The 25372-nt window shown below is 35.9% G+C and overlaps 1 protein-coding gene across 1 annotated transcript; it reads left to right on the top strand.

The window, feature by feature from the left end:
* The first annotated feature begins 21 nt into the window (after positions 1–21).
* On the top strand, positions 22–25372 carry LOC149772436 (origin recognition complex subunit 6-like). Its single transcript, XM_089947810.1, has 7 exons — positions 22–155; positions 5337–5475; positions 9515–9678; positions 14857–14946; positions 19347–19459; positions 23078–23146; positions 24454–25372. The coding sequence occupies exons 1-7, from the start codon at positions 94–96 to the stop codon at positions 24579–24581; spliced, it is 765 nt and encodes a 254-aa protein (XP_089803936.1). The 5' UTR covers positions 22–93; the 3' UTR covers positions 24582–25372.

Here is a 25372-nt window from a genome sequence, read left to right on the forward strand (position 1 = left end):
GTCTTTTATATCTGAATATTTTGCTGTGCTAAACAAACGGGACTTAAAACCTGCTTGCAGAACTTGGTGCGGGAATTTGGAAAGTAGATCACGATGGATGAAAATATGAAAATTATCGGATCCAAATTAGGGATCACATCTGCACGTATACTTAGGTAATCTTATATGTATAAAATTGTCTGCTGAAATTTCGAACACAGATCATATATTTTTTGAACGCAGACACTAGGTTGTCGCTGACATTTTCATACATTTATTCCAAACTGACTATCACTATATACAGTAACAAACATAAAAGTACATTATTCCATCCATCTGCCACCCACAGCACATCACAGGGGCTCGTATTGTTGCTTACAATTTAACTGTTAGTCATAATGTACATGCATGTTAAAATCAGCGTCAGCAAAATTGTTTCAGGTTCAGTTTCTTCCCAAGTACAATAGTACTAGTCCTACAAAGTAAGACTTACGTTGTAGGACTTTAGTCTCACAATAATTCCCGTTTGTTTGTACTCCCCTACCGATTTCAATAACGTGATGAAAATTGCACAGAACTAAGTCAATTAAATCAGTGATTTATAATTTCTAACCTGACTGTGACCAGAATGGCACTAATATAGTCTGAGTTTTTTCTGACCCTTGCCACCCCATTTTTGTTGTTTGGACATTTATGTTGGGGTGTACCCCAACATAAATGTCCAAATATCAAAAATGGGGTGGCAAGGGTCAGAGGAAACTCGGACTAGGCACTAATTCTGACATCCCCAGCACCTTGAATGCTTAACAGACTTTCCATACTAACACAGCGCCATTTTGTGTACACTTTGGGCTAGTTTATTTTCATCAGACAACATAATAACATAGTTCATCCTATTCAGTAACTGCCGGATAATTCCGTAAATTACCATAACGTTGAGAGTTTGGAATTATATCCCATTGCACACTTGAACATAGAAATTAAACCTCTTGTTAAACCCATGTGAAAGGCAAGTTTGTTGTTGTCCTTCTTTTCCTTTGCTTGATTTGACATTGTTAATATCAGAAGCAGATGACATATGTATGTAGTCGTTCATACACCCCTTTGCTGAAAATAGACTTATCCAGCAACTGGAAATTGATTTTGAGCATGTCTGTCTATTATATTGAAAACTTCCGTTAAGCATGAAACATGCGGATGATGATGGTGTTAGGGACACTCTACCCACAGTCAGGTTAGAAATTATAAATCAGTGAATGAATAGATTCAGTTCTTTACACTTTTTATCACATTAAAGATTTCCATTATTTAAATCAGTAGGGGGGTACAAACGGGTATGTGTAGTCAGATTATAGTACAATTGGTACTTGGAATCAGTAATTTCAGAAGCTCCTGACTTTTTTTATCTCAAAAGCAGGAGCTTTCCAAAATCACAGTCTAATGAACTCAGCCACAATTAAAATGTGATTCTCAGGGCCGTCTTAGTTCAGGTATATTATCTCATTGCCGCTACAATAACCAAATTTGTCTAAGTATGAAGGAATTCACTTACTTATTTCTGCCTTTATTATCATTACTCTTCTGAATGTCATATTGCTACCATTTTTACTTTATCTTTGACCATACACCATCCGTTGCTTAATGTGTGATGGTGTCATTGTATCTATAGATCTATGTACTATATAATACTACACGGAAGGACAGTAGTACCAATTTGTGCATCAGGGACGCACGCTGGAGAAAATTGATGCACACACTTTGTTGCCGTGCATTTTTTTGACGCAAAGGATTATCATAATGTGATCAGGATTTATTTAATACCCAATGCACTGGACGATGGATGACATCATATATACTTCGAGCATAGGCATTGACTGGTTCCTGGCTTTATTTGCTCCCTGCTTTGCACTCCTCTATTCATATAGTAGAGTGCAACGCAGGGAACATACAAAACAATGAACCAGACTAGCATAGGCAATGTTATGACAGAGTAGCTTCCCCAAATCTCGCAAGCTGTCATCTAGATGTTTAACCTCAATGCTTATTGCACTAGAAAGTGATCTCCAGATTTAAATGTTGTGCACTAAAAATCATTAGCAAAGAAAGTGAAAGAAGCAGAACACAAAAGAGTGGCTGTGGATCTAACTTGAATGAAAAATGGAGAAAATAATTCCCTTGACTGGAATACGGCACATCCATTAGGATTACCAGTGTGACTTCTGATTGCATGATTGCGAAGACTGCAATTATGAATAATCCTTTCATGACAGGGTTTTAGAATTTTAAAAAATCTGCCCTCGTTTGCCACAAGATATCTGGAGAACACATTATAACCCAAAACATTCTTTCACAACAAAGAAATCAGTAAACTTGCAGAGACAAATGTGTTATTTGGATTACAAAGTCAGTGGGTCATTGCAGATTTTGTTGGTTATTAACTTTGCCGCAATAAAAGAAAGATCTTAAAGATCAAGTGTAACTTATTAGAAAGAAGATGAATCATTATCCTCCTTGATATTTGGATAAATGTGTTCTATGATGAAGTACAATGAAGCCAATGATAGTATACATTTTATGAAAGGCAGTGAATTAACTCATTTGGTTAAAAGGATTTATTTGGCTTTTTGTATTGGCTTGTATGTAATGTGTTGGGCTATAATATTGCTTCATATTGATTATAAAAAGACTGTTAATATTACGACTTTAAAAGAAAAATGACCTAATAAAATTATTCTTTGAATGGACAATGCATTTGTTTCTTAATTGTGGATGTTGGTTTATTTGTATGTTTAGAGAGAGTGAGAGAGAGAGTCTGTTGTGCAAGTTGCAATATCTTATTTCAAGCTGAAAAAGTATGAATCATATTTGACCCCCACATTTTTTATTTGACCCCCAGTTCTGACACCAAGTTTTTATTTTTACCCTGAATTTTACACTCCTGGGGGATACACTGGTAGTACTAAAGTGTGAAAAGACGGAATGTGTGTGCAAAGAACTCTTATTTTCTTTATTTCTTTATCAAATTCAATAATTTCTAAATGAAGGATAATGGCAAAACACACTTTACATGAAATTTCATGACATTTTGGTCCAATGACTTTATCACATTTAAATTTTTTTAATGAAAGATAATGACAAAACTCATTGACCAATGCATTTACATCATGAATTTTCATGGCATTTTGTGATCAGACAGTACCTACTGCAATATGTAAATTGGTTTGGTCTGACCTCAGATGAGGGTCTTCAAAAGAGAATGTCCTGTTACCATGGCAGCTGAGAAATACAGACACTGTTGGTAGTATGGTGTTAAAGAAAACAAGAAAAATTTGGGAACTCACATGTAAAGGCAACACATTTAATAAAACTTTTGAAGTTTAAAAAATTCAAAATTAGGATCTTTGTCTTGTATGTAGAGTTGTAGTGGATCCAATAAATAATTATGATTTTTGATGTTAAATTATATTACTTGGCACCTTTGTAGTTAACCCCAATTGCCGAAAACTTAAATTGTATGTCAGAGGTCTAGAAAGCACTTTTTATGAATTTGATGGAATGGCAGGGGTCATTACAGCTGCTCAGATCATACTTAGAGTACCATGATCAGAGCACACCTCCCCACTGCTCTGTACCCTACACTGGCTATCCATTCGATCCAGAATCAAACACAAAATTTGTTCTCTGTGCTATGTTTCACTGTCGGACTCTAGTCCAACATACCTATCTGACCTCACCCATGTTTACACACCAGCAAGATATTTGCGCTCCTCTTCTGACAATCGTATACTCATTATTCCCACTATGAAAACAAAGTCATATGGACAGCGTTCTTTTGCATACCAGGGCCCAGCAACATGGAATGAATTGCCAACTGAACTTAGACACAAAGACACAGTGATCACATTCAAGAGAGCTCTCAAAACTCACTTATTTCGACTGCAAGAACAAACTTAAAGACCTAATAATGTTTCCTACCTTAAATATTCTCAGCATGTTTGGTTTTTTTTGTTTGTTTTTTTAATAATTTTTTTTAATAATGTTTTCTAATTTCTTGGTGTTTGTTTTTGTAATCATATCATTATGTTTTTTATCTTACAGGTGTTGTCTAATGTTGTAAAGCGCTTAGAGCTTCTAAAGAGTAGGCGATATACAAATTACTCATTATTATTATTTTTATTATTATTATTAACTGGATTTTATAATACTGATCAGACAACCCATGCTGAAATGAGTCTGAAGATGTAACAATACCTAATGGGCCTACACAAGCTAGATAAAAATTTGTTGTCAGAGTCATGTGACCAATTCTTCTTGTATTCTTTACATTATTTGACACTGCTTGGCACAAAATTTTATGAATTAAAAGTAAATAAAAGGGTTTCAGACTCTATATGAATGAAATTTAATTACTTGCCTAGATATGTGCAAGGAAGGAAAATCTTTACATTTTGATGGACAGTGTATTTCTTTCAACTGGGACCAGGGCGCATCATATGTATTAGTCGATCGCAGCTATGGCTGACCAGCTGTGGTTTGAAATAGCAGGGAAGGCAGATCTCTTCAGTCATGGTTGGCCATCCGCCTAGGAGAGGGAAACTCCGATATAAAACCTACGGCCTGCGGACCTCGCTGTCACCATCCTGGCTTGCTGGGCCATGGTAAATGAACCCCAGGTTTAAAGGGTGCAGACTGCACTCCACCTAAAAGTTCCATTCCGCAGGCATGAAGGAACTGTCTGCTGTTTACGTTCGACTATATCAAGCCCTGCAGTGATGGGAAAGGGGCAAAAACAGCAGCTGAAAGATGTCACTGGAAGCCAGAGTCCCAATCCTCATTTGATCTATATCCCAGTTACAACAAAAAAATGGTAGTCCTCGTTTGATCTATATCCCATTTGCAACAAAAACATGCTGCTAAACAATTCACTATCATACATGTATTGATTGTCACCAGTTGTATGTGGCTGGTTAGTTGCTGTTTATATGCCTGAAACAAATGCAATCATATTGCTACCCACTTACATCGATATCATTTATATGTATGAAAATGAATGTGTTCATTTGCTGGTTTGTATATAGAAAATTGTGTTGATTCAGCAGCAGCAGTATGTATTCAGCATCATGAGTTTTCAACAGTGATGTATTTTTTATGGTCTCCAAATATCACAACATATTGCAAGATTGAATTTGGTATCAGAGATCATCCACATGTGTTTGTTTTGATGAGACATAATAAAGGATTGTAACATATAGATTCCCAGCTGCATCTTTAAACTTCTGGGAATCATAGAATTAAAAAAATAAGTTGTCTTAAAGATATGTAGTAAATATATTTGTTTTATTTTAATTTCATTCTAGAAAAGCAGAAGAATATAGCCATCTGGTTGATATTCGAGCGAGTAGCACCAGCCTGTCTGCCCTCAAACTGACTGGTTCCAGTAAGATTGTCCTTTGTTTGGATTTGGCAGCTTCAGCATGCAGCCACGCTGTGGATAAGGTACAGTCCAATATTATTAATTTGACCTTGTTTATCCAGCAGCTGCCATTATCCAAAAACATAAGGAACACGTGCTAAAATCAAGTGTTGATGTCAACACCTTCTCAAGTGATGAAGTCAGTATGTATCCACTTGGTGTAAACAATCTACAAGGGACATATCTTTTGTTGTTCTTTTTCGCAGACTGATATCTGTGAATTCTCAGTGCAGGTACAGTTCTAGGCAGGCAAAAATTACCTGGATTCCAATCAAACACCATCACCATAAACTGCCACTGCAGACATTGTAGCGATATGACTGCAAAATTGTTAAAGCTATGTTAAAAATCCAAAGTACACACACAGAGATTATGATATCACAATGCTGTGGTAGGGTGGTTTATCAATATGAACAAAGGATTTGTTTATGTAACAGTAGATTCCAGTGCAATTTTATATCCAAGTTTGTGGCTTCCTGTCATTGTGCCTTTGAATTTCTTCACTCCAAACCCAACAGCCAAATATGTTATCGCCCAAAAAATCACCAGATGGTATATTTTGTCGCCAATAAGGAAGAAAAATCGCAATTTGCCAGATTGGCGAAGCCCAGCACGATCCCTGAGATGTCATAATAAACAAGACATGAACAAGATACTTAAGTTTTAAACAGCTAAATTACAAGATACTTAAGTTTTATACAGCTAAATTACAAGATAAGTTTTATACAGCTAAATTACAAGATACTTAAGTTTTATACAGCTAAATTACAAGATACTTAAGTTTTATACAGCTAAATTGTTTTTCCACAATCGACCTGACAATTTTTTTCTCGTCTTTTGTCTTTTCTTTAATGACGTGAATTGTTAATCTTATTTAATCTTGCCACTCACAGTATCACCTAGTGCTCCAACATTTTTGGGTATGTTCAGTTTGTGAGTGAGTAGAACAAACTACATTAACCGTGTTCTTTTGGCAAATTATGTGATAGCAGATCAGCAGCTATTTTATATTTCTGATCTGGTTTTTATGAACCTTGAAATGTGGGGTTATTTTTTCACAATCTTGGATGGGTTTGATAATGAGAGAGAGATCCAGATGAACTAACGAGCTGATTTTTATATCTAATTGACTGAGCTTGTGTCTGCTGTGCAGACCATATTCTGATCTGATTTTGATTAAACATGAAATATATCAAGCTCTTGGATAAGTTTGATGACGCATGCATGTTAATGAGGTGGTCCTGCACCTGACTGGCTAATGTAACCACCACTCTGGAAGCCACATTTGTAATCTGATTTTGATCATATTTGAAATATGCGCTTATGTCATCAAGATCTTGGATGGGTTTGATATCCACACATATTAATAATGTAATCTTGCACGTCTCGGTAAGCCATATTTGTGATCATATTCTGATCAAACATGGAATATATTCCTTAGATGATTTCAAATGAGGTTAGATCTATGCATATTTATATGATCTTGCAGCTGATATTGTTGACATTCTTTAAGCCATATTTTTAGCTCTACAGTTCAGAAGAGCTTCTTGGATAATCTTTCATGTGTCGTCCATCACCTGTTGTCATTTTCAGTCCTAAACTGCTTGGAGAACTGCCAAGTAATTTTACATACACATTCATCCCATAGTTTAGTTAGGCCAAAATCAATGTGCAGTTGCCATCTTATTGTTGCTACTTCTCATAGATATACATTTGTTTGGCCTAAATAGAAATGGTGTGCATCTGAGACCCAGTATGGCTATCATGGTAGACACCTTGAAAGTCATGTGTGTGTCACTCCACCAAAATAGAACCTCATATTAGCACAGGGTTATCACCAGAAAACTTTTTACAACGTGACGTCAGCCCTGATGTGAGGTGTAGTAGGAAGGTCTTTTCTCTTAAATGAATGTCAGTTTGACAAGGGGTTTTGGTTAGAAAAGTTGTATGGTTTTTGTTGGTCCTAAATGTTGTTGTTGTTATAGGGTTTAACGCCATTTTTCAGCACACGATAGGCTATACATGGCGGCCAGTATTAATGGTGGAGGAAGAACCCAGGAAAACCCCAGAGAGAACCACAGACCCACAAGAAGCTACTGGCAAGCTTTCTCACATACCGGTCCTAAATGAAAATGGTGGAAATTGACCCTCAATGTGGTCATCTTTACTCCCAAATTGATGGCTCTTTGAACATGGGGTTGGTGCATAGTTGGTCCATAACAAAAAAATTTCCAATCTGATTAATATGTCCACTACAGCATCACATTTCAGAAGAAAAAAATTATTACTGAAGGATATCAGAAATGGTTTAAAAACTAGGCAGTTAAAATTAAAAATTTGGTATTATCTTGAATATCTGGAAATTTGTTTTGTCCTCAAGAGCACCAGTCCTTTTAATGAACTCTTATTTAACTGAATTTGATCAAACTTAAAAAAAAGTTAACAGAGGTCTTACTAGGATTTTAAAACAAGGAGTCCAGGATTTCTATTTTTTAAAAATAGAAGTTCCACCAGCAAAAGTTGCGGTCCCCTCCCAGAAGCATATTGGGCTTGCCTGAAGTTGCTAAATGTCCAGATGAGAAGAACCAATGGTTCCCATTGAGTTTAATTTTCCAGATTCTTTATACCACTGGCATATAGCTCTTGTTTGTCCATCAGGGTGAGACTGAATTTTTTCAATCCACGGAAATGTTTTATTCCAAACACTAAGCGAGGCACCATGCACTTTACTACACTTGGCTGCTATTCCATCCAAACTATCAGTTCTAGCAACTTTAGCACTCTTCTGAATCTCATTACGATCTTCATCAGTTTGCCATTTAGCCCAAAACACTTATCCAAATTTGCAAATGGCATTTTGTCTAAGTCTTGATGTGGGTCGATTTTGATGTCACATGATCTACTTATTTGGTTACACAAACATAATTATGAGAGCTAAAGTTGTATTTTGATCATAATGACCACATGTACAATTCTGGAATTGTAAATATCAGCACATTTTGCCACCAATCAGCAGCTAGTCCAAGTCTTTGAACTTGCTATCCAGCTATTGCATCATGTTCTTATGATGTACTCTTTTAATGATAACATGCACAGCTAAAATAGTTGCCAAACATTGTGGATGGCTTGCACCTGGTGTAAAGAGGAACCCTATTGTTTTTTTGTTTTAAAACTTAAGGGCACTGTCTGAAAGAATAATAATGGTTTCTGCACAATAGCTCATAATTTCCTCCATCTACAGCAACCAGACTTGGAGGATTGTTTATACTTGGAATAAGTCTGTTGAGTTTGGAATCAAAGTTCATGGTCACTGACTGAAAGAAGAACAATGGTTTCCATACAGTAACAGTTCTATACCACAGACCAAACTTTGTGGATGGCTTGCACATGGGTAAGGAAGAAGCCTATTGAGTTGAGTGTCAAAAGGTCAGAGATCAAGGCCACTGTGACTGAAAGACTAGAATACGGACAGAAATATTTCAGTTATTGACCATGTGTCTTCACCAAAATTAATGGATGACTTATTGATTGGGTAAGAAGCCTGTTGATTTTGGAGTGAAAAGGTCAAAGGTCGGTGTTTATGGAGGGCTTGCACTTTGGAGAAGGAGACTTATTGATTTTGGGGTCAAAATTAAAAAGTTGAAAAACAACTGATACTTCTGCAACAACAGTATTAATAATAAATAAATAAAATGGTGCAATGATTTACTGATATTTTTGACAAAAAATTTCATTAAACCTTATTTACTTGAAAATATGATTGTTGAGAAAACTTTTTGGTATGTACATTTTTTCTTCAAAGTAAAACTGTTTCAAGGTTATGAGCCACTGGATCATTTCTTAGTCTTTGTAAGACCGCTCCAGTGGCCTAGTGGTTAGAGCATCCGCCTTGGATGCAGGAGGTCGTGGGTTTGATCCCCAGCTGAGTCATACCAAAGACTTACAAAAATGGTACAAACAGTTGCCTCACTTGGCACTGAGCATTAAGAGGTTAGTGTTAGGACTAGTCGGCCTGGTGTCAGGATATATTTGCATTCATTATCCTTTCTTGTTTTTTTACAGGCAAGTGTTGTGCGACTGTCTGGACTGCAGAAGAAACTGTATTGTTCTGCCCTAAAGGCAATGGAAAATTTGCTGGATCTTCAAGAGAAAACCTCCATTAAAGAACTCGCTGTTCAGTTTGGGTGCACAGGGGCAACAACTCTAGCTCAGGAAGCTCTACACAGGTCAGGCACAAATGCTAGGGTAAAATAATCTTTTTCTAGAGCTGTGCAAATGCAGTAGCATTACATACAGGATATAAAGTGAAATTCATGGACAAGACAGTTTTTCAGAAATAAAGAGGAAGTGCACTGAAAACTTGTAACTTTGTTTCACAGATAGTGTTCAACGTCATTTCCAACATGTTTTTTATTATAGTTATTTCTGTCACAGCTCAGTTCTTTCTTCAAGTGTCTATCCATGCCAAAATATGTTGCCAAAAGGAATGCATTTTCCAACACTTGGAGGAATTGTTTACATATCAAAGGTCCCAGAACTTTATAGATTTAAGAGACCTTCATAAAAAAGTTGCATTGAAACATGAATTAAAGTTTAATACCAGTAACACTGGACAACAAATTTTTACAAAAGTCATGTTACTGAAATAAAATTAGTCAATTCTTATCAATTTTTATGTGCTGAACACGAATATGACAGTCAAATTGCAAAATTGGCTCTAGTTTTTTTGTAATCTGCAAGAAATTAATGTTTACATAACGAAATGCATTCCAATAGTAAAAGGTCAACTGTAATAGCCTACCTATAAAAAATCAAGTCATTGACTACATCTTAGATTTCTTCGCCTGTCTCTTGTACAGCTGTTCGGGAGCATCTCTGAGGAGTGTCCAGCAGTAGTCAGCCAGCATTGTAGTGGACCATTTTCCCTGGTATCTTTGTTCCATTGTTGCGATATCTTGATGAAAACGTTCGCCGTGTTCATCACTAACAATACCACAGTTGCTAGGAAAGAAATCCAAATGGGAATGAAGGAAGTGAATCTTTAGAGACATATTGCAGCCAAGTTTCTTATACTTCATCAACATGTCTTCTACTAGTTCCTTATAGTTTTCTGCCCTAACATTTCCGAGGAAGTTTGTAGAAACTAGGCGAAAAGCATTCCATGCTTGTTTCGCGTCACCTTCCAGCAAGTTGTTGAACCGGTCATCTTTGAAAAGCTCTCGAATCTGAGGACCCACAAAAACTCCCTCTTTAATCTTTGCTTCGCTGAGTCGAGGGAATTTTTCATGCAGGTATCGGAATGCTGGCAAAGTCCGGTCAATGGTTTTCACGAAGTTCTTCATCAAACCTAGTTTGATGTGAAGGGGTGGTAGCAAGATTTTCTGAGCCTCAACCAGAGCTGGGTGTTGGATATTCTTCTCTCCAATGGCTACATTCTGCCTGTGAGTCCATTCCTTCCTCATGTAGTGCATTTCCCTTGCTCGGCTATCCCACTCGCATAAGAAACACATGTATTTTGTATATCCTTGCTGCAGTCCCATTAAAAGGGCAACTACCTTCAAATCACCACAGAGGTGCCAGCTGTACTTGTTATACTCAATGGAATTCAGTAGCTGCCTTAAGTTATCGTATGTCTCTTTCATGTGGACAGCATACGCTACTGGAATAGATGGAAGAATGTTTCCATTGTGCAAAAGCACAGCCTTGAGACTCAGTTTCGAAGAGTCCACAAATAGTCTCCATTCTTGTGGGTCATGAGTGATTTTTAAAGCATTCATGAGGCCCTCAATATCGGAACAGAATATCAGATTACTTTCCTTTCTGAAGAAAGGCTCCAATTGCTGGTGGCGCTTTCGATATGCAGTAATTGTGACATCTTCTTCTAGAAGATTCCATTGTTGGAGTCTTGATCCTAGCAATTCTGCCTTGTTCTTTGATAAGTCCAAATCACGAATCAGGTCATTTAGTTCTTCCTGTGTTATTCTGTGTGGGGTTGATGATGCACCACAGTGAAAATCTGGATCACTGCATGCTGATGGACCAGGAGAAGAACAGGTCGACTCACCTTTGTCTTCGTCAGATGAATCAAGAGAATATTCTGCTGGAGGTTCTGGAATAGGAAGTCCCTCACCATGTGGAACTGGTCTCAATGCAGACGGAATGTTTGGGTAGACTATTCTCAACTTCTTTCGCTTCGTTATTCCGCCGGAAAGAGGAGGAACCAAGCAGAAGTAACAGTCATTTAGGTGGTTGCTTGGCTCTCTCCACACCATTGGGACTGCAAACGGCATTGATGACCTTTTGCAATTCAACCACTGTGAAAGCTGTGTTGTACATGTAGCACAGCATATATGCGGAGCCCAAGGCTTGTCTTGGTCACCAACCTTGCATCCGAAGTAAAGATGATATGCCTTCTTCACTTGAGAATTGATACTTTTCTTCTGGTTGGAAAATGTCACTTCCCCACAAATATAGCAAAAATTGTCCGCGGTATTAACACACTTTCGAGGCATTACTGTTCTTTATTGTACGTAAATGGATAAAATAATAAGTTTTATGTAACAGTAGCTTGAACTGTCTCGCACAACGTCTAAAATATTTTAAATGCTGAACCTATCTGATTGGGCTTTATATAGTACACTGCTTACGTCAGCTTCAGCAGCCGCCTGGCATTAGTATAATAGGCCTACACATGTATAGTACACTGCTGACGTCAACTTACTTCAGCAGCCGCATGGCATTAGTATTGCATTGCATCAGAAAATGATGCAATCAACTGTGGATGATGTGAGCATGATGGTATTATGCAATGTTACATCATTATTCCGGATGTTGCTGCAGTCCTACTGGAGAAATTTACACAGTGAAACATAGAAAATGAGGTATATGAATATCTTCAAAACGAGAGCCAATACAAATTTTTCACGGTTATATTCGTGTTCGGCACACCAAAATACTACAGATTAGGGCCTTTTCAAGTCAGTAATGATTTCACTGTTGACCAGTGTAATCAACAGATGTTAGTCATGTATATTTTGTCCAGTAAAACGAAAAATCAAGTTCAAGTGACACAAGGTGTTCTAATTTTATTTATATACACACTTTCGCTTAATAGCCAGAAAAAACACCCCCACCCCATTTTAGGGCTACAAAGTCATTTTTGTTTTGACTCTCCTATAAGTTGGGGTGTATTTTTCAAATCAGTTCTGTCTCAAGGGGCGACTTGCCAGTGAATCAGAGTTCCACTTTGAAAAAATAAAGAAGCAGAACTTGATAGGTTTAAAGTTAAGATAGGAAAAATAAAAACAAAAACAGTTATATCCCTGAGTGTGACAAGTAAATTGAGAACTTACAGTTTGTTCTAATGATTCATGATCTCTTATAAATGTCACTATCTAATGTGATCTGGTACAGGGTCCAAGAATTCATCATCATTGTCTGATAATGTTCTGAAATGTCATTGTAAATCATCATCTGGTCTTTGTAAATATCGTCTGACTCCATTCCTCATCATCACTGGCATGATACAGACTGAAATCTATTAAAGGCTGGAACTAAACGTGTGTCATTTGTGCAGTGGAATCACAAGGAGTTAAAATAAACACCCTCTGTTTCTTGGCACTGAGCAGTATCATAGTCAAGGCTCAATCAAAGGGTTGTCCCATGGTAAAACAAAGAGGGTGCTGTCTTTACAAGGTAAAGGAGTAAGGTCAAATATTCACTAGAAGATGTAGAACTCCACTTGGCACTGAGAAAGTACATCTTGGCTCAATCAAAATGATTCACAACTTGAAAACAAAGTGATTGCTGCCTTTACAAACCAAAGGCTTATAAACCACATGAACTAGCAGAACACTTTTGAAATATTAATTGGAAATTAAATCTCACTTATGGAAAAGAAAAATACAGAATAAACCAAACTTTTATTGCATCAAACACAGTGTCTATGCAACAAAACACAAATATTAATACAAATACAGGTTGTATGAAAACGGAAGCAGTATACTAACTAGTAAACACCAGTGGTCAACAGCATTGATGGACACTTCACTTTGTGATGGTATTATTTCATATGCCTTACTTTCAAATGATTATAATCCAAATAACTTTAGATACAAGTATTTGTAATAAATACTCTCATGAAAATGATAAGCACAGTTCATAGCAAATGCACATTTCTGAATTGGAATAGTGGCATGAAAATGTAAAATTATTTGAATTTACACAATTGTTGTGTACTGCAGACATCTAGCTTGCCCAACATTACCCTTAGATCTATCAAAATGTTTGGTATGTCTGGTTTATAAGATAATCCCTACTCTACATGAATTGAATTTTAATTTTTTTATGAAAAAGACTTAGAAGTAAACACACACACACATGTGCATGCACTCACAGAGAGGTAAATTGTACACACAAAAATGTCTGACACAGGTGCAGGGTTGGTGACTCTAACACAATTTGACTCAGATCCCATATGCCCATGACAGGGCCTTCCATTAGATTTAAAGTAGGAGCGTGAGTTGCCAAAGAAGGTGGGTGGTGACATCTCCCAACAGGGATGCAGGTTTTTTTTTAAGTAGCAGAGTATAAAGTAAAAGTAGCCAGGTAAATCACCCAGCTCCTGGCTGATAAAAGCTCTGCGTGATATAATTACTTGATCAATTTTTTGCCAGATCAGTTTTTTTTGTCAGTTTCTCCTTTTATGTCACCTCCACCTCCAAAACTCCTACATTTTGCCTAAAATCACCAAATTATGATTTGTAACAGTGAATGTCCATTGCATTGCTGGGAACTTGCCTGTTGGCTGAGCTACAGGAGAAAGTGCTATTTATAATATTCACTCATCCATGAAAATGTAATGAAAGAATGTGTTGCAGGAGATGAAAGATAAATTTCTGGCAGAGAATGCCATAGAAACATTAAGGTACTTCATAAAATATATATAAATTTATGTGAGAGAAGAAGATTTCTTTTTAGTAAACAAAAAGAAAAATAAATCACATGTAAGTATTCATTGAGTTAATGTGAGAATAAAGAAGATGCTGAGGCAATTTGTAACATGATTATATGGACTGTTATCAAAATAAAGATCGCAAGAAATGCTGTGGTGATATTTGCTGTCATTCCTTCAGCATCTTTTTTCTTCTCATATGAACTTGCCAATACTAGCATGTGATTTCTTGTTTAAAGCAGAATCTCTTGTTCACTGTCTCTCTCGTGGTTATAAAAATCAATGTATTACTAAACTTTTTTATATTTGTGGAGCACCTATTATATTGCCACATGATGTAACCAGTCTGTGATCGACAACACTGGGTGGAATAATTTCACTTTATGGATTGTCACAACCAATTTTTTTTTTTGTTGACCTTGACTATGTTATCCTGGGTTCTATCTTTCAGTTATGAGGAGGATTACAACAGTAAAGCATGTCAAGAGATGGATTTCACAACTCTGTTGTTCCAAGGAGCTGCATTATGTGCAGCTTGTAGGTCTGTATATTCCCCAATAATTCACAAATATTGTTGACAGAGGTTTCTTGTTCAGTGTGGTAATGAACACAGTTTGCTAAAGAAGAAGACTTGTTTCCACATAACTCACTTATAAATCAAATCAAATGGCACACAACAACAGTCCATATCTGCAAAAGCATAGTGTGCCAGAATATCAGAGTCTACGTTTATTCTTCTGATTACCCACAACTGCAGAGACCCATAATAATGCAAATAATGTGCCGGCATATCTGAGTCTATGCAGTTTGCAGTTGAACTTGACTTATAAGTGAGTATATATAGTATACATAAAAACCAGCAATCATTTAAGTACATAATCTTCTGATGTACATTAACATGTCCATTGCTAGATATTAACAAGGCATTTAAGTACATAATCTTCTGATGTACATTAACATGTCCATTGCTATATATTAACAAGGCATTTAAGTACATAATCTTTAGATGTACATTAACATGTCCATTGCTAGATATTAACAAGGCATTTAAGTACATAATTTTCTGACGTACATTAACATGTCCATTGCTAGCTATTAATAAGGCATTTAAGTACATCATCTTCTGATGTACATTAACATGTCTATTGCTAGGTATTAACAAGGCATTTAAGTACATAATCTTCTGATGTACATTAACATGTCCATTGCTAGATATTAACAAGGCATTTAAGTACATAATCTTCTGATGTACATTAACATGTCCATTGCTAGATATTAACAAGGCATTTAAGTACATAATCTTCTGACGTACATTAACATGTCCATTGCTAGATATTAATAAGGCATTTAAGTACATAATCTTCTGACGTACATTAACATGTCCATTGCTAGCTATTAACAAGGCATTGAGCAATATGTATTCACTTTTCTGATTACAAGGTGGTAATGATAGATTCTTGTTATACATGGAATGACTTATAATGAAGCTAAGACAATTAATTTTACTATTACGACTCTCAATTAATTTTACTATTACGACTCTATGGTCTTAAAATAAGTAATAGAAAAGAGTGAGAACCAACAGTTTTTGTAAACTTCAACAAGTAATTTGTTTCCTTAGAAAACAAAGTGAAAAAATGTAAAAATTATGTTATTGTAATTTTGGACAAGGTCAGCTACAAAATACAACTTTACATCACGCAGAGCATATCATGAAAATGAATAAACTAACAAACAAGCAATGCAAATTAAATTACATAATACCTCCCCTCATAAAGAAAAAGAAAGATTTATACAACAAAGCTTTCTACTATTAGTCAAATGTACCTGTCATACAAATTTCCACAAGATGAAATCTTATGAAAGACACAGAGTATACATAAATCAATATTTCTTCCGCTATTAGATTGCCTATTGCCTTGACAAGCATGATGTTATCTTTTCTCCAGCTAGGTCATTGCCTAGTAATAAATGAATGCCCTCAGTGGGTAAAGACAACAGTGTAGTAATGAATGACTGTCATGGGTCCTGAGACTAAGTCGGATGATAAATTTACACAATGGAGAGGAACATTAACAAAGCCACACTCAACTCCCTGAATAAGAACACTCTTATTAGAAGAAGCTTCTCAGAAAAAGGCAGCATACCAGATAATAAAAGACTGAGAAGCTCCCGTGTCCGTTAAAATTTTAGTACAAATAGGATTGGCATAATCATCACTAATGTGTGATACAAAACCATGTGACATGAATGTTTCATAATTCTCCATAATAAAATCAGACTGGGGTTTGTTAGACCCAACAAATGTACTGCTTTTAATACATGACGACCGCTCTGGAAGCCTAGTGGTTAAAGCGTCCACCTTGGATGCAGGAGGTCGTGGGTTGGATCCCTGGTCGAGTCATACCAAAGACTTATAAAAATTGTACTAACAGCTGCTTTGCTTGGCTCTCGGCATTAAGAGGTTAGTGTCAGGGCTGGTTGGCATGGTGTCAGGATAATGTGACTGGGTGGGCCATCAGGCTTCACGTCTGCAGCATTGTGCCCCAGTGCTAGACATCACTATAAACTGACACACTGCAGACATCATAGCAATATGACTGAAAGATTGTTAAAGCTACGTTAAAAATCCAAATCACACACACACTTAATACATGACCTTGACCTCTTAGAAATAAGAGCATTTAGAAATGGTCTGCCTTGATTCTATTGCTTATTTTTCAGTTTGTAGCAATCAGATATAATATGTTCTTCTTGCAATAAGTACACATAGGAAGAGATATGGATTTCTGATCAATCTTATTGGAAACTTGATTTCTAAAAGTTGTGCTAGATTGAGATTTGAGTGCTCATACTAGGCTGAAATACATTTTACCAGAAGACTGCTGAGTGAAAGACTTACTGACAAAGAAATTTTAGGAGCTATGGAATGTGGCCTTTTACAAAAAAAGTTTGCCGACCCCTGTTCTAAAGTTTAAATGTTGAACTCATCAGGATAATCTGAATGTCACTATAGCCCAGTTCTCAAATTCTTCAACTAATATGAGTTGTCTGAGATTTTTGTAATCTTGAGAAACTTTTTTGGCAAATGGTTGCTCTTTTTCTCTTGCAAATTCGACATGGGTTTGTCCAGTTTCTTTTTTATAGTTCCTAAACTTTTGTCGATAAGTATCAGGTACCAACTTTTAACCCTTCCTTAACATTCCTTAACCAGATCATAATCAGCACTTTGCTGTACTGACAGGGAAGTGTAGATGACACAAGCTTTACCAAAATATTCACTTTGTAATAAGAGTCCAGTCCTCCCTTGGCCATTTCAAATTTTAAGCATTTTGTTTCTTCTTCAAAATGAGGAAAATATTTATCTACTTCTGTTTCTTTAAAATGGAGTACTAACCTGATATATTTAATAACATCTAAATTGACATTTGCTTTTTTTCTTCTTTTTCCCTTTCTTTTTCACATTGCATCTTTATTTGTGTTAGCATAGCTCCTCTTTCTGCTTTCTGCAACTGCAAATGTATTTGTCTCTCCTTCTTTCTGCAACTCCAGTTGTACCGGTACTTATCTTTCTCTTTCCCCTTTCTCCAGTTGCATTTATTTTTCACAAGCTTTCTTAATTCTATTTCATTCTTGTGTTTTAATTTCAGTTCCATAACTTTTAAGTTAGAGCCTGATGCAGACTCACTAATAAAATCCAAAAACTTGTCCAAAACATTCTTTTCTACCAAATATTGAACCAAAATATTTTTTATTATTTCTTGCTTCATTAAAGAAGCCTTGTCCTCAGAAAGATCATATTTTATGTCAAGCTGAAGCAATTCATTCCTTTTCAAGTAGTCTAACTGTTCCTGTGTTTAATTTGAAAAAAAAATGTTTTCCACTTTAGACTACATTGTAAAAGCGCATTGGTTTCACTAAAAATTTCTAAAATGTGACATAATACCTGGTACTTAAAAAATTCCAAAACAAGGTAAATTTTAAAAACAAATATTTCTGAAATGTTGTAGAGAAATTTGTATCCATGGAAGAGTGCCCAATTTTCCAAGTGGTTAGAGCGTCTGCCTCAAAAGAGGGAGGTCGTGGGTTCAAACCCTGGCCGAGTCACACTAAAGACTTTAAAAATGGTACTAACAGCTGCCTCGCTAGGTGCTCAGCATTAAGAGGTTAGTGTTAGGACTGGTCGGCCTGGTGTCAGGATAATGTGACTGGGTGGGACATCATGCTACATGTCTATAAACTGACACACTGCAGACATCGTAGCGATATGACTGAAAACTTGTTTTAGCTACATTAAAAATCCTAATCACGCACACACAATTTTCTATGACAGTATAGTCTTAAAATAGGTAGTAGAAAAGAGTGAGAATCAATAAGTAATTTTCCCCCTAAAATACAGGTGATAAAATGTAAAAAGAACTTAAGGTATTGCTAAATAAATCCCAAGAATTTTGAACACAAGTCCTATTGAATGAGGATTTATGAAAGTTAATTAAATGTGTTTTTGAAAGTTACAGTTGCAGAAATAATGTTTTGTAATTCTCTCAGGTCTAGTTTGGCCTGATTTGCTGAATATTCTGTTACAACTACAAACTTGAAGGCAAAATCTGACTGAAATTTATATATGTCTGAATTGCTTTATCCACTTACTCAGAGACGAACTGAACCAACTCCCTCTTGCTCGTGGTTACATTTCACTTGTGTCTGAAAAAATGAGAAATTTAAGACTGATTTCTCACAAGCTGGTGGACTAGTTCTAATAATTTACAGATGCAATAATAACCTGGGTTTTTTCCATCTAACTTAACACCAGGTGGTACAACATTATGTTCAGAAATCAAATTTCATCTGGGAAATGATGTAAGAAATTAAGAGCATAATGAAACAATTTAAGCAAAATTTCTAAATGACTGTCATATATATTGAGTTTGTTCATTGCAGAAATCTGAAATTAAAAATGGACAGAAGCAAGCTGTTGCAGAAATGTGGAGTGAAGAAAACCATTTTTGATCGACTTGTTGCTGATTTGGAACAACATGCTATGAAAGCTATTGGTAAATTTTAATATTATACTTGAATATGTCATTCCAACTGTAATCTGCATGCACCCATCTACCATTGCATAATGCACTAGCAGATCTGGGTCTGTGCTGTTTTTTAGGAGTAATTAGTATAATAAACAACATAGACTCTGATAAGCCAACACATTATCTGATGGCGGGTCAGGATCTGTGTCGTATACGGTTGGACCTGACTTGTAGATGAGTATATATGGTACTCCTCCGATTCATATTCTGATTTCATGGTTTCTTTTCAGGTCATAATACTTAATTGTGGGGTTCTTCCAGCACCATTAATACTGGCTGCCATGCATAGCCCATCGTGTGCTGAAAAATGGCGTTAAACCCCATAACAACAAAAACAACTTAATTATGGACACGGAATGAATTGTAAATACAGCTATAAAAAAGTGAGAAAACAGATTATTTTAATTTAGGGCAGTGATCCTTAGAATTGTCAGAACTGTTCTTAAGACAGCCACAAGCAAAAAATAAAGTGCCACCAGAGAACACTTGTATGTCCCATACTACTTGCTGTAGGTTGATTAGAAGTAAATCTGATTGAAGTTAATTAATTCTAAGAGATTTTTTTTCTCTCTAGTTTTAATATGCCTGCCATTTGGAAGTGGAGGAAAGGTCCTTCTCGTCTCAGGAGGACACCCTCAGTACTCAGGAGATGTCTTTGACACCTACCATTGTACATAAGTTGCTTGCTTCGGTGATGGCACTTCACATTGTACAGAGTTTAGATACTGCATTGAGAGTGATGTCTGGAATTAGGAAGTTCAGTAATGGGAGCTTTTTTAGGGAGGGATTGTTGGCACTTCCTGGCATAGTGAAGTCAAACCCCAAAAAGTAAGCTTTGCCCTCCCAGCATAGGGAAGCATTTGTCATCTCACACTTGTAGACATTGCATTAAAGCAAGGTCTTATTCATTGGTGTGTTGAGTTTCCCAGACAGAGATTCTCCATTAAGGTCTACATCATCTGACCAGTGGTCTGGTGAATGGGCACCATGCTACTGGGAACTGGTCACCAAGCATTATATCAGCTGACAGTCTGTTAAGATCTATTGCTGGGCACTGGTTGATGTGTCTAGTGACAGTCAAAAAAGATTTGATGAAAGAGGAGAGTGAGTCCCAGAAACTGCCTCCTCAGAGAAAGATCAAAATGATATGAACAGAGATGGTTTGATGAACCTTAGATCAGGAGGCCCCTGTCTCCCAGGACGGCAGTGAGGCAAAATAATTGTGCCAAGCTCCAGGAGTGAAAACAGGAAGAACAAAAAATTTATTTTTGTTGACAGAAGAACCTGGTCCATCTACTCAGTTCAATTTGCCATCTGCACCCACTAGGTGAAATGATGGAGAAACCTCAGGAGAAATATTACCATAGTGACACCCAAGTGTTTGCTGGATCAGAGAAAAAGCCTTTTAATGGCTGCTGTCTAGATGCAGAGGTGCATTTGAAGGGCTAATCCCTACAGTTGCATCAAAGAATTTAAGGGATTAGCAACACTGGTCTCCAGCCATGGCACCAGGTGCAGCTGAACTAGTGAAGAAACAACCAGAATCTGAAAGGTCCAAGACTCCCTCTCCTAAGCATATTAAAAAGAGCAACAATCAAAATTGAAATCAGTTCCAGTTTAAATCCCATTTCTGCCTGTCTTTCTCATGATGAGGTGGCAGTAGTGACCAGTGGAGGTAATCTACAGATCTCACTTCCTTCACAAAGGAGGGAGGCAATCACCCAAAAGAATTCAAAAAATTTCTTGCAATCCCCCCCCCATTCCAGTGTTCCAGTTTTCAGAGGGTTGGACCTCTCAGACGATGACAGTGTCCATTTTATAATGAGGGTGTTACTGGCTTTGATTCTGAGACCCTCCTTGTCTTTCAAGGACCTCCATTCTGTTCCATCAGTTTCAGCTGGTATTGATGAGAAGAGGTGTACTCACATCTAAAGAAGGGTACAGTAAAGAGGGTGAAAAACAAAGTTTGGGACTTTATCCCCAGTTTCTTCAGTTTACAAGATGGGATGGGTGATTGGTGGTGAAATAGTGTTGACTTAACATTGGTTTTTTTTTTATCACATTGGACAACTTCCTTCACGAAGAGCAGTTCAAGATGGTGACAACTGCCTCAGCCAGGAAAGCTATCTGGCTTGAATGACTGAATGATCACCAGGATGTTTATCTTCACATCTCCATCCTCCCATTCCACAGGCAGTTTCTGTAGCTTTATCTGGGACCCAAAAATATCTTTCAATTTTGAGGTGTTCCTTTTTGACCTAGCTTCTACTTCCAGAGCATTCACCAGGGTAATTGCTGTAATAGTGCCTTATTTAAGGTCTTTAGGGTTCTCATTCTCCATTACTTCATTAGCAGATGTGCCATTATGAGAGAGGCCTAATCCCCCAACAGATGTATTTTGGATGTTTGAGCACAGTAGTGCATTATTGATAAGAACAGATTGTTCCAGTGTACTTCTCATTTTCAGTGCTATTTTATGGAACATGTTTATGAGCTTATCTGGTCATAAGGCCAGAAGAGTTCATGGTATGATTCTTTGCATCAACACTTTTATTTTCTTCTTGCTCAGCTGAATTCAACCCAGTTTCATATATGATGTCCTGGAGTTGTCCTCTCAGAATTGTACAGATTGGGCATCAAATATGGCCACCATCACTATATAAACAAAAAAAAACTTTCTCCAAAACTATTTACATTCAACAGAATTCAACCAAATTTGACTCGCATAAAGGGCTTTCAATTTTAAACAGATGATGTTGACCTACCTTCATATATGGTCACCATTACTAAAAATAAAGAAACCTTTAAATGACTTCTTTTCAAAAACTTTCAAATTTGACCAAGGCTGACAGCCTATGTTTCTGTGCTTTCAAACTTATACAAATGATGCCATTCCTCCATCAGTAATGGCCACATATATATAAAATGATAAAAGCCTTAAAAAAAGAAGAGACTCAAGTTGGCCTGATATCCATCACTTAGGCAACTGACAAATGTTAGCTTGTGAAAGCAAAATATATTTAAACTGGAAATGGAAAGAAATACTTAATTGCTTAGTTGCCATGTTGTCTGTTAGGCCTAACTAAATACAAGTGTCTCTGGTTTCATGAAAAAATATTTGGATGATTAGTTGGAATAAGATATTTTTCAACTTCATTTATACTTCTTCAGTTGGCAAAAGTAAACAAAGTTTTATTCCTTTGAGAAAAGACATTGTCATTATTACTTATTAACATGTTTTATTATAAATATACTCTCTATATAATTGCTTAAAAAACAGTACAAACCATATTTTTTAAGCTCAACACAGAAAATTCATTCCCAATATATCTTTGCACTAAATGCTGGTTTTACTCTATTTTTTCCATGCATTATTTTCCCTTTGACAAAGGTTACAAGAATGTTTATGATTGCAGAAATGTCTTATTTTTAGAAGTAAAAGGCAAAGACATTGAGCTAGGGAAAGATTAGAAAGTCATGCAGATTTACTTTTAAGCTTTTATGTTCAATTTGTTATTTGATGCAAGAAAATGCAGAATTTCAGGTCTTCCTATTTATAGGATTGTATTATTTTTGGATTTTCAGAAAGCAAGAAAATAGTGACTAAGAAAAGATCCAGAACACTGCTTGATGAAGTTGAAAGGCAGTTTCAGGGTAAATATAGCACATTAAATAAAGAAATTGTTCATCTTAATAATGAGCATCAACACATGCTGTCTACATTTATAAAAACATATTTTCTTTCCAACAGCCTTTGACTGATTAATATAAAACTGGACTATTTTTCCAAGAAACCTTGATTCAATAACAGGATGAGCCTGATATAATTTACCTCAGCAACTGAAAAATGTACGCTTGGAAAAGTGAATTCATACATGTATTAAAATTGAGTAGTAAGAAAAGTTTGGAATACTTAGTTGTTGCATTGTCTGTTAGACCTAACAAAATATGAGTGTTTATGGTTTCATGCTAAAAAAATAAACCCCAGGTGGGTCTGTTCTTCTGCATTGCTTAACAGTTGACTGTTTCACTAAGCAGATTTGTGTGGTAGTGTAAGAACACATGCTATGTAAACTATCTCCTAAACTTTATATCATGTTGATTGGTGCCTATTTGACTATATCCAGATGGAGAAAAATCCAGTAGGATGAAATATGCCCAAAACCAGCTGTAAAATTTGTTTTTGTGTTATATTTAAGTGTTGGGTAAAAATATTAGAGGTCATAAATTTGCGTAGTAGGTACTCTTGAAAATGGTAAAAAGGTCTTGAAAAAGTCATGGAATTATATTTTAAAAGATTGCAGGAACCCAATCTAATTACAACAATTATAGACTTATTAAGGTAATTTAGATAATAAGTTTTTGGTATGACTCGGCAGAGGTTTGAATCTGCAACCTGCTCTAATCACTAGGCCACAAGAGCAGTGTGCAGATCTAAGCCAATTTATGAGTTAATCTTCTGAGTTGAAAGCCTATATCCACACAGGAGACAGAATCTTTTTATCAGATTGTGCTTAATCTGGTAGATAAGCTTATAGCTTCATGTTATTAGACTGGTACTATAATAAATGCAATCTGTGTATGTTAATAAGGTGATCTTCCATCAGACTGGCTGAGTTTGATTTTTTTTACTTCACTGGAGAGACCTTTTTCCTCATCCAATTTTGATAGAACTTGTTAAATAGGCTTATATCAAAAAGCTTTTGAGTGCATTTGATTTTGAGCATGATCTTTACATATTAATTATGCTTTTATCTTTGGAAAAAAGTTTATCAGGCTGGTAAAATAGAGATGCTATAAAGGTTGTGAGATTACATAGATTTGGGCTCTTACAATAGTACATTAACCTGCTTAGTAAAATGGTCAAATGTTTAGCTACCTTCTTGGGCCTTTTTTTTCTTCCTATAATTTTATCATCTTGTTTCTTTCTATAACAGAATATTACTGCTTTTCTGTCACAGATTCATTGGAACCAAATCATAAAGCACAGAAGATAGATGTAACAACAAGTAAAGTAAATTATGCTGAATGGAAGAGAAGAATATTGGAGTCTGCAGCTCAAGCCCAAAAAGTTCCAGAGAACTCATGATATTTACTGAATTCTGAATAGGAATAAATGTACAATCTATAAACTCAGAATTGAAGCACCTGTGTATTTTATTTCATTGATAATAAAGCCAAGAAGACTTGAAGTCATGAAAATAAGACATTGACTGTAAATATAAATATGTGATCATGAAAACATTAAGGCAGTTTGATAGTTCATGGAAAATTACCGTACCTGATTTCATTATAATTTTGATAAGAAAATGTTGATTCTGTGATGTATTTGGAATCAAGTCTGTTATTTATTTTGAAAATAGTATGTTATTAGTGGTCATTTGCAAGGCAACCAATGTACTAGCTGAATTGGTTATTATTATACATGGCAGCCATTTTGGTATTGAGTAGTGATGAGTTTCAAAATGTAATTGATGTTTGAATATGTATTAGAGGTCCTGTAGTAAAAGTAAACACAGCGATATATCTTTTCTTATGTTAGAATTAATTGTATTAAACTTAATTGGATTGCCAATATTAATTCTTGTAGTTTTCTTTTGATTTTCTTCATGTATGGATGATTTGAGCATTGGATTTACTTAGTTTCAATACTCTGTTGACTGCTTTCTGTGCACATGTATAGTGAGTGTGCTATTTATGATGAAGTATTTATTGTAAAACACATGTACAGTTTCTAAGTACCCGCTTATGTTATTTTTGTATAGTAGCAATAAGTATTCAATTCAAGACCTTGAAAGTCATTAATATTTCACCAAGGTCATTGAAAGTCATTACATTTTAGAGAGTTGGTTAAAAAATAAAATAAGATTGAAAACTTTA

Source organism: Sinohyriopsis cumingii, unplaced genomic scaffold (genome assembly GCF_028554795.1).
Source record: "Sinohyriopsis cumingii isolate HCF-2022 unplaced genomic scaffold, ASM2855479v2 utg001505l, whole genome shotgun sequence".
In the NCBI taxonomy this organism is placed as follows: Eukaryota; Metazoa; Mollusca; class Bivalvia; order Unionida; family Unionidae; genus Sinohyriopsis; species Sinohyriopsis cumingii.